The sequence below is a fragment of the Capsicum annuum genome, chromosome 11 (assembly GCF_002878395.1).
Source record: "Capsicum annuum cultivar UCD-10X-F1 chromosome 11, UCD10Xv1.1, whole genome shotgun sequence".
NCBI lineage: Eukaryota > Viridiplantae > Streptophyta > Magnoliopsida > Solanales > Solanaceae > Capsicum > Capsicum annuum.
Genome location: NC_061121.1, coordinates 748,828 through 764,324, shown reverse-complemented (window position 1 = coordinate 764,324; position 15,497 = coordinate 748,828). Strand labels below are relative to the sequence as shown.

Sequence of the window (15,497 nt, the reverse complement as noted above, 5' to 3'; positions counted from 1 at the left end):
AAAAAAATATATATATATTGTGGTAATGTGAAGGAATGGAGATATTTATTAGTGATACTGTAGGGACATTAAATTTCACGTGATGTACTGAACAAAAAACTGTTGTGAATAAAGAAAAAAACAAAAATAGGATTTAAAGTTACGAGAAGTAGAAAAAATAAATAAAATATAAAGGTCAAAAAGGAATTCTAACTTTTTCTCTCAAGCCAACACTATTATTTCACTCACATCCCCAACTTCTTACTTTATTCTATTACACACCACATATATTTTATTTTTTATTTTTACATAATCTGAGCTTCTTACTATTGTTTTGTTTAGTATTCCATGTCTCGAGCCGGAGGTCTATTGGAAACAGCCTTTTTACTTCTTTAGAGATAGAGATATGAATTGCGTACATCTTACCTTCCTCAGACCTTGTTATGTGAGAATACACTAGGTTTGTTGTTGTTGTTGTTGTTAAGCTTCTCAAAGGACAATCTGTTGCACTCAAACTTTTATTATCGTAGAATTTAAGGAAGATATGAAGATCGATGGAAGTGTTATCGACTATATGACATTTGACAGGAAGATATGAAGATTGATGCAACTGTTATGGATAACATGACATTTGATAGGAAGATATAAAGATCGATGGAACCGTTATTGACTATATATATGACATTTGACAGAAAGATATGAAGATCGTCGATGGAACTATTATCGACTATATGACATTTGACAGAAAGATATAAACATCAATAAAACTCTTATCGACTATATGACATTTGATAGGAAGATATGAAGATCGATGCAACTTTTATTGACAACATGACATTTGACAGAAAGATATGAAGATCGTCGATGACACTGTTATCGACTATATGACATTTGACAGAAAGATATGAACATCGATGAAACTCTTAACGACTATATGACATTTGATAGAAAGCTATGAAGACCGATGGAACTCTTATCGACTACATAACACTTGTGTACACTTTGTTTTTTTTTTCTCAACAAATGGAGTATTTTTTAGTAATAATACAGAATGCACAGCTGCAATTTTGGCTTCTTTAAGTTATTGTGGTGACAGTTAGATAACAAAATTGACTGGGATTTATTCATAATTTATTTATATGTATATGCAATTATTGAAGAATAAAGATGGACATAAAAACAAACATTCTTTCAAGGTTATTATATTCTTCACTAACTCTTTCATTTTCATTATGAAAAATCAAGTGCATACTGATTGGAGGGACATTCTTTTTTTTTTCCCCCATGTAATTGCTTATTATAAATTTAATATAAATATTATACTTAATATATACATAATATTTTAAATTTGTCGGTAAATTTTATTTCGACTCTCTAACTATGTAATATATAAAAAATATCCTTTCGGTTCAATTTTGAAAAAAATATTTCTATGTATTTTCAAACGTATATTAGGTAGTTAAGTTATTCATTTAAAATATATTATCTTCTTTAATTATATATATACATCAATCTCAATTTGAACAAATATGAGGGAAATACATATAATTTTAGAAGGTACATATTTTACATGATTAATATAACTACATAATACGTACATGATCAGAACGTAAACAAAAGTTTTTTTGAATTTTGAATCAAAGTGTCTAATGCCGACACTTCATCGTATGTCTAGATGTTCAATCAAAATAAATCATAGTTTATATTATATTATATTATATTATATTATATTATATTACCAATTTCTGTGAAAAAAGTCATATAAAACCAAATGACTATTTTTGTAACCATGAGTTATAATCAAATCAATAAAAACTGAACGAATTTTTTAAAAGTGAAACTAGAAAAAGCAAAAGCATTTTCTTTTCTGTCTATTTATGAACAGAATAAACTATTTTAAATTTACTAAAAGTGGTAAAAAAAAGTGTGAATTAATTTTAATTAATATTAACCAAAAGAGAAAAAAGAAGATCCATCATTTCATCAGTGTCCTTGCTTACTGGCTGCAGAATTTTGTGATGCAACATTTTTTCTGCAAAGATTTTATTACTATTATTTACTGAGCATATCTCTGATAATTCAAAAATCATCATTTCATTTCACTGTAATTTTTTGAAAACTAAAATCTATAAAAATACTAATATGTTAGTTACTTTTGCCAATGGATCTTTCAAAATTAACTAAATCCATCATTGGTATAAATTTTAGTTACTAGTACTATATTCTATTTTATGTATTAAATTTATTTTTCTTTAAAAAAGGGCACTATAACTTCTTACTTTAAATTAGCATTCGATCAGAGATTTTAAATCAAATTTATTCTACAAACGAATTCTTTCTGTCTTTACTAGAAAAAATGTGCGAAAAATACATGTACTTAGGCGAAAGTTGCAGTTACGCACCTTGAACTTTTTGGGGGGTCTTATGACCTTTCTAAACTATTTTTTACCGTATTTATCTGACATATATTTGTCCTTTATCAAACATTTTTTTCTTACGCGCTCAATGTGCGTGAAATACATGCGATGGTCCAAGTGTCAAATGTATGAGAGTTAAATATGTAAAAAATAGTTTAGGGAGGTCATAGAAACCCCGTAAAGTTCAGTATGCGTGACTGCAAATTTCGCTAAAGTATAGATAGTTTTCGTGCTTTTTTCCTTCTTTATTCTACAAATGTGAATTTTATCGAGTTTCTCTATTCAAATTGTCTTTAAATGTAAACATACATCTTGAATTTGTCGATTATGTTATGGTTGAAATTCAACTCACGACTATCCAATTGAATTGTAGGATGTTATAAGTATTATTGCAGGAAGAATCAAGTACTCAATTGACATCAACTTTTCATATAGAAGGAGTAACGATTTTGAATAAATTTAGAAAGCCAACCGAAAAAAATCGATTTTAACTTTGTAGAGCTGATGATATTGCACTATTGCTAGGGAGCGTTTTATTGTTCCAAATCTTCTCGACTTAATTACACAGATTAATTGCGTTCAATATGAATATCGAATACTCATTTTTATTTTTATTTTTTAAAAGCATCAAAGGTATTTTTTTTCATCCGGTATTTGTTATCTGCATTGAAATCCGACTAACCGGATTCGCATTGTATGGGCCTCATTCGAGAGAAAGCGCTTCTTATCAAAAATTTTTTCATACCCAGAACTCAAACCAGAGAATTCACTTCAATGAAACAAAAAGTGAAGGGGAAAAGAGCCAAAAGAAGAACCAAAACAAATCTCTTTGAAATTTGGAGTTTTGCAAAATATGAAAACATTCACACACACTCAAATACAAAGAGCCGTTGTGCACAGAAAAATACACACACTCACACACTAAAATGCACACAAACTCATGACTAAAAAACAAATTTAATAAAATTGGAGGTATTGGGAAAGTGTGTATTATTAGATATTACTAGCTCAGTTTCAATTTGTTAGTATTACTTTTTTTTAATCTGTTTTAAAATGATCGTCGTTTTTTCTTTTTTGTATTCCTTTAATTGCAATTTTTTATATGGCATGTTTACAATTACAAATTAAATGATATTTTGACATATTTTAATTATCTTTAATACGTTTGGTCATGTTTCATTGCAATTTTTCAAAAAATAATTCTTGTTTTCGAAGTAAAATATGATTTTTGAAAAAATTGAAGTTCCGTTTTTGAATTTTGAAATTTGAAACATAAAGTGGACTCTAGCGAAGGCAGCTTTGGAGTAATTGATAAAGTTATTATCACGTGAATAGGGCGTCGCGGTTCAAGCTGTGAAAATAATTTCTTACAGAAATATGAGATAAGATTGGATACAGTAAACTCTTATGGTTCGATTTTTTTTCAGACCCCGCTATAAGCTTTAGTATGTTATAGCCAAAAGTGTTTTTCGAAGTTGAAGTAAGAAATTTACATGGCTAAGAGCCTTTTAAGATCACGCGATTCAAAAAAACTTTTTTGATTTTTTAATTTTGTGTTACGTTAAAATTAGATAAATAAATAAAATCTGAGAGAGTATTATATATCATATCATATATCATAGTTGTCATTGAACGGATAGGAATAAGCAATCTCACAAACAAGAGAAAAATAAGAAGAACACACAAATTTTACGTGGAAATCCTTGCCGAGAAAAACCACAGGCAGAGGAGGAGGAAATTCACTATAATAGAGAGGAGCACTAGGACGAGATGATAGTCTCAATGAAGTATATAAAACATTCGAAAAATAATCCACTAAACGCACTTATATAATACTTGCATACGAATAAATTTTAAATCCAAAAACATATAGGTTCGGCTTCACCTCGCACCTCCGGGATCAGTGATGGACTCCAGAATTAGGCCTGTTGGCACGATGCCTTCGCTACCATCACAAAAATCATAAATATGAATCACATTACAAATTTTTTAGAATCGAATCAATAAAATTCGAGTAACAAACTGTAACCTAAGTGTGTGATAGATATAGCATGTGACAAAGAGGACAGGGATAGAAGTTGAGCTTGTCAAGTCACTGTTCTTCATTTTTTTCTTTAATAAAATAATAAAAAAAAAACACAATTTTCTTTTCCTTTTCTTTCACAGTATTTAACATTAAATCACATCATTTCACAATTCAGAAGTTAAAAGCTTAGCTTTTTCACACTATACTTTTCTTTACTTCACTCTACACTTCTCCTTTTCCAACCCCTTTTGCTCTGTAAGTTTGCATTTTGTTTTTTCTAGTAAAAAAAAGTCTCTTACCCTTTTCAAATGACACAACCCCATTTGCTCTAATTTGTTTTTTGTGTGTTGAATTGAAGAAAAGTAAAGAATAATGAAAAAAGTTAGAATCTTGATGCTTTTTTAATTATTGTTTGTGTGTTTGCATTTGTTTTGTTAGTATAAAAAAGGTCTCTTACCCTTTTAAGTGACAACCCCATTTGCTCTAATTTGTTTTTTTTTTTTGGTGTTGAATTGAAAAAAAGTGAAGAATAATGAAAAAAGTTAGAATCTTGATGCTTTTTTAATTCTTTTTTCGGGTGTTGAACCTCATATTATCTGTTCTTTTTAATGTGTATAGTGAAAAAAAGTTAGAATCTTGGTGTTTTCTTAGTTCTTTTTTTGGGTGTTGAAACTCATTATCTGATTTTTTTTATATACGTGTGTGTATTTGTAGCTTTGTGCTTATATTTTACTTGTTTCCTTTTGTGTAGAACTTTGAAGAAATGACTAAAGATGAAGACTTTAAGCTGCTCAAGATTCAGGTATTTTTTTTTTCTCCTCCTTTGTAAAAAGTTGAGTTTTGCTGTTTTTATCTAAAGTTGTCTACTTGTTTGTTTTGCCTTTTGCTTTTTTGCTTTTACCCTTTGTAGCTTATTTTCTTGTTTTTCTTTTTAGACATGTGTGCTCAGAGTAAACATACATTGTGATGGATGCAAGCAGAAAGTGAAGAAGCTCCTTCAAAGAATTGAAGGTGCTTTGCTTTTGTCTTTACTTTTTTTTTTTTAAAACCATTTTGAGTTTGTGTAAAGATTGTAGCTTTCTCAGTTTGTGCCTTTTGGGATGAAATGTATTCATATTGTGAAAAGACTTAAAGCTTGATGTTGTTTTGATGAATTTTTTTACTTTCTTTAGCCTTTTGGGATTTGATTAATTTTCAATATGCTTTTCTTATCTTGCCTTGTGGAATGAAAAATAGTAATTTATTGGGTGGTTTTTGTTACATCAAGTGTTCATGTCATGTAATGTAAGTTATTGTACGTACAATAGACTCTCTTGTGGTCCGGCCCTTTCTACGACCGTGCGTAGTGGGGGCTTTAGTGTGTCGGACTGCCTTGTTTGTAGAATTCATGTCATGCAATGTAAGTTAAGGCTGCGTACAATGTACTCTCTTGTATTTCGGCCCTTTATGCGACCGAACATAGTGGGAGCTTTAGTACACTGGACTGTGATCTTTAAGTATTCATGTCATGAAAAGACTAGAGCTTGTTGTTACTTTCCTTGGCCCTTTTGGGGTTTAATTAATTTTGAACATGCTTCTCTTTTGTAATGTTTTTCACTATTTTGATATATAGTTTTATAAAGGCTGTAGATTTTTTCTCAGTTTCATTCTTGAAACTTTGAGCATGTGTTCTACTTTAGCTGTAGATTTTTTCTCAGTTTCATTCTTGAAACTTTGAGCATGTGTTCTACTTTACCTTGCCTTTTGAGATGAAGTAGTAATTAATTAAGTGATTATGTCATGAAAAGACTAGAACTTTATGATGTTTGATGCATTTACATTAAGTGCCTTTTATGGTTTAATTAATTTTTAAACATTCTTGTTTGGTTTTGCCTTTTTAATGTCATAGGTGTTTACCAAGTAAACATAGACTCTGAGCAGCAAAAAGTGACTGTTTCTGGTAGTGTTGACACTGGAACTTTGATTAAAAAATTGGTTAAGGCTGGTAAGCATGCCGAGCTTTGGTCGCAGAATAATGCTAATCAGAATCTGAAACAAAATCCCAACTGTATCAAAGATAACAGCAAGAACAACAAAAATCAAAAGCAGCAAGGCGACGGTGTTATCAAGAATCAGCAGAAGTTCAATCTTGTGCCTGAGGAAGTTGATTATCTCGACGAGGACTATGATGAGGATGAAGACGTTGGTTATGCTGAGGAAGAGATGCGGCTTATGAGAGATGGAGCAAGACAACAAATGGCTCTTCTAAGACAGCAAGCAGAAGCAAAGAAAGCTATGGCAGCTGCTATGGCTAATGGTAAAGTAAACAACAACAATGTTGCTGCCAATGACAAGAAAACGGGGCCGATTCCGAATATGACAATGAAGCCAAATCCCGGAGGTGGTGGTGGCATCGACCCGAGAACAATGGCTGCTTTGAAAATGAACATGAATAATGCTGCTGGTGGTCAACTAGGTGGAAATGTGAATCTTGCTGAGGCAGCAAAAATGGGAATGGTTGGAGGAAATGACATAAACGCAATGATGAATCTTGCTGGTTTTCACGGGAACAACAACGGTACTACTACTACTAATACCAACAACAACGTTGCTGCATTCTTGAACGCTGCTGGAGGGGGTGGAGGTGGGTTTCAAGTTCATCCAAACAACGGTATACCGGGATCTTTAGCCACCGGTGGTCATCATCATCCATCTGCTTCAATGCTTATGAACGTGAACAACGGCGGCCAACAACAACAGCAGCAGTACAATCCATCACCAATGCTAACGAATTTTCAAAACAGGCATGCTATGCAACAACCACCACCTCAGATGATGTACAATAGGTCTCCTTTCGTTCCTCCATCCACCGGTTATTACTACAACAATAGTAATAACAACTACGGCCAAGTCCCTTACACCACCACCTACGCCGATCCTTATTACTACACTTCTCCGGCCGCTGCTGATCAATCTGCTACTGCTAATGCTCATATGTTCAGTGATGAGAATCCTAGCAGTTGTTCCATTATGTAAGGTTTTAGAGTGTATTTTGTAATGTGGGAATTGAAGTAATGGTCTTGAGGATGAGGAGTATTTTAGGTCCTCAATCTTTTTTCTGTTTTAACATCAGAATATATATGATGTTTAATTTGTATTTTCTTGCTTCTGCTACAATTCTACTTTGTTGTATAATTCTCTTTATTTAGGACTACTTTGTATTATTACTATTATTAAGATAGTGAAAGTGTATGTTTTATGGTGTTAATCAACGAGTTTGAGCAGAAATGTAAGTTAAAACTGCGTACAATATATACCCTTGTGTTGGGTTTCTTATCCGGATATCGCGCATATCGATAGCTTTAGTGTATCGGACTGTTTTTTTTTTGGGTTGTTAGGTGGATATGCACAGGCAAATCAATTGATTGCTGTGTATTTATGTCACCTAATGGACCACCAAAAGTTAATAGAAATGGTAGGGGTAGTGGGTATATTTGTATATTGTATAATAAAAGTTATTTTACTCGTAGTTGGAAAAGTAGGACATGCTCTGCAGGTACACTTTCCAACAAGTGGGTTGATCATTATAACCCCCACCACCACATGACCAGTTTCTTCTCGACTATTTCACTGAATACCTGTATATCTTACTGTATAACTATGTATATCATTATTTTTATAGAAATAAAGTGGCGAAGCATTAATCTTTAAGTGAATGTTGGCGATAGCATGGTTGATGATGATGTTTAACGACTATGGTGGTGATATGAAAGTCGATGACAGAGGTGATTGGTGGCAATCGTAGGTTGTAGAGATTGCGATGCTCAACGAGTATGATAAATGAATGCATCAATTTAATGGAAACAAATTGGGCCTTACATCCCTTATGGATGCTTCCCAATTAAGTGTAGATACATAGTCCAATTTTGATTTTCTAGCCCAAGCCCACTTAAAGGTAGAAAAGAACTTGTAGCCCATTAGGCCCAATACACCATTGGCCCAACCTTCACTATGATGGCCCAATTCTCTTCCTACAACATCCTCTTTGGCCCAATACACCATTAGCATGGAAGGTTAAGAAGTCGGAGTGTGTCCATGCTGGTAGGTAGGACTGTTATCTTTATTAATAGTCGTAGTCCTAAGTTTGTAGCTTCTTATTCTTGGACTCTTATTGATATTTGTCCCTCTATTACATATTTTTCTAGACTGTATTTTATCCCGAGCCGATTGGAAACAACCTCTCTATCTCTTCGTCTTTAAGGGAGTGGTACGGAATGCCGAATGCATACACTCTATTCTCTCCTGACCCCACTGCATGGGAGAAAATACATTGCGTATGTTGTTGTTATACTGGGAATGTGTACACTCTATTCTCTCCAGATCCCACTGCATGGGAGGAAATACACTGCGTATATTGTTGTTATACCTGTTGCAAACATTTCAAAGGTTATTTGGTGTGCAAGATGGAATAACCAATGATGTATCATGAGTTCCGATATACCATGAAATTATTTTATCGCACATTTTATAAAGGATAATAATTCCACCATTTTGGTATAAATAATAAGATAAAATGATTTCAGAATTACCTAATAACTCAAAGCAAATATGGGATAAAGTTAATCTCAAATTTTATGGAGGATAACCTTATCCTACTCACCAAACAATCCATTGTATTTAACATAAACTTAAAAAGTATACACATGCAATGTGAACCTAACAAACAAAATTGGAATAATATTTTCTGTAGAAGAAATGAATTTTTGGCTGGTAAAGTGCAAAAATGACTACAAGAGACAGGAAGTTGGTGAAGAATTCATTTAGTCTAAGTGCTTAACACATTGGAAATCCACAAATGTATTATTAATGTATATGTAATTTTTCTTCCACTTTTAGCTCACTAGTTAAAGAAGTAGGACAAGAAACAACAACAATATACCTAGTATAGTCTCATAAAGCAGGTTTTATATATTCAGTATGGTTTCATAAAGTGAGTTTTGAAAAGGACAGATTGTATGCAGACTTTATACCTTTACCTCAAACAGTGGCCTAACCAGGATTTTCACTAAGGGCGGGTTCATAAGTGAACATACAAACTAATCACACCGGTTCGACATTTCCTATATATACATAAAAAATAATTTTAATCATTTATATATAGTATAATTTTTTGTCGAAGGAAATTTAGATCATGAATCCCTTAGCCCAAGAATAGCTCCGCCTCTAACTCCAAAAATGAGATAGATAGGTTGTTTTTGAAAGATTCCAGACCCAAAAATGCAATGATTTTCTTCTAAATTCATGTTGCATTTATAGAAGAATGTGTCATGATTTCTCATTGAAAATAAACTGAAAGCAGTGGGCTTAGTATACATTCATGAATCATTGTCAATGAAATGCAATGATGAATAATATTAGTAGTATTCTAAGTCTAAAATAACTATATCTTAATGATGTTGATACCTAAGTTTTCTTTTCTAAACTTTGTAAGTTTTCTAAGTCTATGTCAAGCCATATACAGTTTGTGTTAGGTGCTCTAATAAAATCATATAAGTATATAACAATAACATACCCACCAACACGGGTTGTGGTGAATTGGTGGGACTGCTCCACCCTAAATCAGACGTCTCGGGTTCGAGTACTGGGTATGGACAAAAATTCTGTTGGGAGCGCTAACCCCTTAATGGGCCATGCAACGCGCGATCCGGATTAGTCGGGGCTCCAATGTGGGTACCAAACACCGGGTGGGAAACCAAAAAAAAAAAAAATAACATACCCAGCAAAGCCTCATAAGTAGAGTTCGGGGAGGATCAAGTGCATGCAGACTAGCTTTACCCTTCACACCTCGATATATTAGCATCACACTGCGTTCTCTACAGAGTCCCTCTCGTTTTACTATAGGACAACTCATGATCAATAACAACAACATACTCAATGTATTTTCACAAAGTGAGGTCTGAAGAAAGTAAAGTATAAATGTTTAACGGATTTCTCAACACATATACAAAATTTGAGTCAAAATCTAGTTCGATCGAACCCATAACATATAATGTGCATTCACCCTGCTGAAATAATCAAGAAAATTTATTCACAAAAATTTTACATTTTTCCAATGAAATATTTATCCAAACATAATTTTCATTTATCTTCTTTAAGAAGATATCACTAAATTTATGTTACCATCCTTTACTTGTAAGAGCTTTCAATTATTCCAATGTTACATCCTTTTCTTATAAGGGCCTTTTTTACCTTGAATGATTTTGACATTTTTTTGTCCTTAGGTTTTGTCTAGGAGTGGAAAAAGGATATATATATATATATATATATATATATATATATATATAAAGTCAAAAGTAAACAAGAAAAAGCATTAAAAAAATTCCAAATCAAAAGAATACAATGGTATTATTCGAGTCCGGAATCATTCTATGCCACCAAACTAAAAAAAACATCAAATTATGTCATATATTTAAAAATGTACCAATCTATGCTTAACTCACAAAAATCGTGAGTTATGCACTTTAAACGAAGGCAGCTCACGGTGTTAATTTTTTTGAAAAGTAAATAACTCACAATTTTTGTGAGTTATTCATTCTTATTTTAACATAACTCACAAAAATTGTGAGTTATGCATTTTATTTTCAACATGAATCATAAAAATTGTGAGTTATGCATTCTTATTTTAACATAACTCACAATTTTTGTGAGTAATTCATTCTTATTTTAACACAACTCACAAAAATTGTGAGTTATGCATTCTTATTTTTAACATAACTCATGATTTTTGTGAGTTATGCATTTTATTATAACATAACTCACAAAAATTGTGAGTTATGCCTTTTATTTTAACATAACTCAGATAAATTGTGAGTTATGCCCTTTATATAACTCAGATAAATTGTGAGTTATGCCTTTTATTTTAACATAACTCAGATAAATTGTGAGTTATCCATTCATTTGTGAGTTATTTAAATAATGAAAAAAATTTCCGAAATTTTATTTAACATATAACTCATAAAAGTAAATAACTCACCTTTTTTTGTGAGTTATGCACCTGTTTTATCAAATTCTTCTATTTAAACACCTGTATACATTCATTCTTTGTATATGGTTTTCAAATTCTTCTTCTTCTTTAACTTCAATTCTTTTTTTTTTTTCCAATCATCTTCAAACTCAATTTATCTTTTCAAAACTTTATCAAATTTTAGAGAATAAATTATGAACGTGTTAAAGTTGCATTTTTTTGGGATGACGAAATTATTCACGAGGGAAATACAATATATTATAGTATGTCCCCCAAATCCAACGCGAAGTATCCAATTTCAATTGGTTATAGAGAATTTGTAGAATCAATTTTTAGAAGAATGAAAATAAAAAATAATGATTTTGATTATTTATAGTCGGACAGTATCCAAATTCCTTCTCATCTCAAAGAATGTTAAATTATGGAGAATGAATTATTAGTGATGATGAGTCGTTGACTGAATTTCTGAGGGCACCTTGTGACTATGCTAGTCAAATAAAATTGAACATTCTTCAAGTTTATGTTAAAAATGAGCGTAAAAATCATTTTGTGCAATCTCCGATACTGACAAATGTGCATACGCAATTTGATGATCCAACAAGTGATGTTAATCCTCATTTAACTCAGTATAATACTTTTTTTGACATGAATGCTCCCCAATACATCATGCCGAGTAACATGTCAACACAATTCTCAATACCTGGTTTGAATGAAACTTTGAATGAAAGTGATCGGTATTTTTTCTTAATTTGTGTTATTATTAATATTTTATATTTTTAATGATTTTTTGTCTATTTCTTATGTCATATGTTATATTTTATTTAGGGGTTTAACTCTGCGTGACACGAATAATGTTGATTTATTTGAAAATGACTATAATTATGGTCAATCATCTCAACTTAGATGGATGCACAATGCTGAAACATCTGCAAATGTTCATTTGTCACTAAACTTGGATACTGTCGATTATTATCGATAGATCTAAAATATCATCGCTAATAAGTTATGTTTGTTAATTTCATGTTATTATTATTTATATTGCTAATTTCATGTAATTATTATTCATGCTTTTTGAATGTACTAAAATTATGTTAAAAATAAGAATGCATAACTCACAAAAATTGTGAGTTATGTTAAAATAAAATGCATAAATCACAATTTTTGTGAGTTAAGTATAAATTGGTACATTTTTAAATATATGACATAGTTTGATGCTTTTTTTAGTTTGGTGACATAGAATGGTTCCGAACTCGTCTTATTCAGTTGGGCTAAAACTATATAGTATATGTGGCATTAAAAGCATCCACATCATCCTTCTAATTATCACATAATCATCTCATGAAATATATTTTGAACAATAGTTTTTAATTTGGTTTTTATTTTAATGTTTTATAAAAAAAAATTGTTTGTATATATACATACCGTGTAGAAAATATTAAGTTTAGTTATAAAAAATATATATGTACATACATATTGCGTCGAAAATGTTAGATTTTATTGAATTCAGTATTATAATAGCATATATTATCGCGAGTTGTGCATAAACAGATTCAGCCATTATAATTATCATAATAAAAAAAATAAAAAAGATCCATATGCACTTAGAGAAAAGCTTTGAAAGTTGAAACCTAATAGTAACTAAGAATTAATTAATTGCTAATAACAAAACTTTGAAAGTTGAAACCTAATAACTAACAATTAATTAATTGCTCATAACAAGAATTTATTTTTCTATAGGCAACTTTTTTCCACATCGTACATATTTTGGTATTTTGACTCTAATGGTCCTTTTGTTCATATTTGTCTTTAATTCACTTTCAAGAATATAATACTATTCGATTATTAGATGGTGGAGAATTCAATTTGTTTAGAAGCAAAATGGAACACATATACTCCCTTCGTTTCGAATTATTTATCGTGATCTTTATAAATAACTGTCTCAAATAATTTGTTATTTTAGAAGTAATAAATTATGTTCTCATTAGACTATAGTTGCAAGAAATTCGAGCATAACTTTCCAATGCCACTAATATAACGTAACTTCGAACCAATAATTGTCATACACTTTAGATTCCAAATAATCATAAATAAAATTATATATATATATAGAGTTAATTTGGTTCGATTATTATTTGTTTTTTAAAAAATTAAATTAATATTCATTTAGACGACTATTCAATCTTTTACCATATTGATAGAGTTCGATTCTTCGCCTCGTAATTAAGAGAAAAGTTCTTTCTTGTAATTAATTATAATTACTCCTTGCTCTATTAATTGATTAAAATCAAATTAAGTCACAAATCTTTTTTGACCAAAAGAAAAATAAATCTGATTAAGTTCTTACTTACTCCCTCCGTCCCAAATTATCCCGTCTCAAATTTTCTAATTTGATTTCTCATTTTACTTGTCTTTTTTCATTAATCAAGAAGAGATAATTTTTTTTTATGTTTTACCCTTTGCATTAATTGTTTTTTCTTCAAATTAAAATGTAGACATCATTTAATAGGGGTACTATGGTAAACTAGATATGTTATTAATTATTTTTTTTTAATCAATATGTTTATCTCAATTTCAGATGAATAATTTAGAACGGAGGGAGTATGTTTTAACCCAAAAAAGAAAAAGAATTAGATTAAGTCAACAAATAATAAAACCCAAAACAAAACATTGTTATTTTCAACATTCATCATTTCATTTTCATATACTAAAAGAACAAAAATATCAAAGAAACAAACAAAAAAAATTGTAAAACTTTTTTTATAACCTCAACTTTATGGAGACATCAAAGCCCACCCTATTTCCCTTAAGAAAGTGACAAAATTGATCCTTTATGTTTGTGGTAAATTTAATTCGAAAATACTAAGAAGGTCTCATCAATATTATAAAAAGTATTATATAAAAAAAATACATTATGCACTAAAAATAAATAGAAATAATAGAAGTTACACCCCAAGAACTTCACTAAAATTCTAGTAATACAGCAATTGTAGTATAACAAAAAGTACAAAAATAATACATTTATTATTCATAATTTTCTTTAAATCTAATAACCAAAAGAATTTGTTAAATATTTGATTAAATTAAAAGTATGTAATTTTAGCAAAGCTTAAAGGACTAAAAGTGCTACAAAAATATAGCTCAAGAATACATCAGATATCGTGGATCATTTTAGTTATTACTACTTCCTTAGCTACAAAATAATTGTCATCTTTAGCTTTTTTAGAATTAATTTAATTAATTTCAGAGCTAAATTAAATTATACCGATATAATATTTTAAAATTAATATTTAGTTACTCAAAAATTATATGAAGATCGAATACTATAAATTATAATTTTTTTTAAAAGAAATATCTTAAAATGCTGGTCAAAGTGTACATACATCATTTGACTATCAAAAAAAATAAATTATGACAAGTAAAAAAGAACAAGCAAAATGACAAAATCTACATTATTTGACTATCAAAAAGAAAATTATGACAAGTAAAAAGGTACTTTCTCCGTTCATTTTTTACTTATCACTAGTTTTTTTAATTATATTTCTACTTTTATTTGTCATTTTTGACATATTAAAAAATAATTATTTTTTCTATTTTATTCTTAGTATTAATTGTATTTTTTCAAATTAATTTCAAACTCAATATATACGTTATTTAATAAGAGTACTATAGTAAAATGATTATGTTATTAATTATTTTTCTTAATAAATGTATCAAGTTAAAATATGACAACTATGACGAGTAAAAAGGTACTTTCTCCGTTCACTTTTACTGTCTCTAAATTTTTTTAGTTATATTTCTACTTTTACTTGTCATTTTTGACATATTATAAATTTTATTTTATTTTCGATTTTATCCTTAGCATTAATTGTCTTATTTTTAAGTTAATTTCAAAACTCAATATAAATGTTATTTAATAAGGGTACTATATATGATAAAATAATTATGTTATTATTTTTTTCTTAATGAATGTATCAAGTTAAAGTGTGACAACTAAAAGTGAGCGGAGGGCGTATGACATAAAAAAATTAGATTCTCAAATTTCAATATAAATATTTTCATGGCTCTTCTTCTT

The 15,497-nt window shown here is 29.9% G+C and overlaps 1 protein-coding gene across 3 annotated transcripts; it reads left to right on the top strand.

Moving 5' to 3' along the window:
- The first annotated feature begins 4,528 nt into the window (after positions 1 to 4,528).
- On the top strand, positions 4,529 to 7,669 carry LOC107852856 (heavy metal-associated isoprenylated plant protein 37). Of its 3 annotated transcripts, none has more exons than XM_016697902.2 (4): positions 4,529 to 4,677; positions 5,174 to 5,224; positions 5,358 to 5,433; positions 6,311 to 7,669. In XM_016697902.2, exons 2-4 carry the CDS (start codon positions 5,186 to 5,188, stop codon positions 7,435 to 7,437), a joined length of 1,242 nt encoding a protein of 413 aa, XP_016553388.1. In that variant the 5' UTR covers positions 4,529 to 4,677; positions 5,174 to 5,185; the 3' UTR covers positions 7,438 to 7,669. The 3 variants fall into 3 exon arrangements, with proteins under 3 accessions (XP_016553388.1, XP_016553387.1, XP_047255235.1); XM_016697901.2 differs by lacking the exon at positions 4,529 to 4,677 and adding an exon at positions 4,743 to 4,803; XM_047399279.1 differs by lacking the exon at positions 4,529 to 4,677 and adding an exon at positions 4,866 to 4,963.
- Positions 7,670 to 15,497: the final 7,828 nt, after the last annotated feature.

Coding starts and splice junctions, on each gene's coding strand:
- LOC107852856 (XM_016697901.2), top strand. Junction 5,225..5,357: donor TTAAGCTGCTCAAGATTCAG/GTATTTTTTTTT, acceptor TTTTCTTTTTAG/ACATGTGTGCTCAGAGTAAA. Junction 5,434..6,310: donor GCTCCTTCAAAGAATTGAAG/GTGCTTTGCTTT, acceptor TTAATGTCATAG/GTGTTTACCAAGTAAACATA.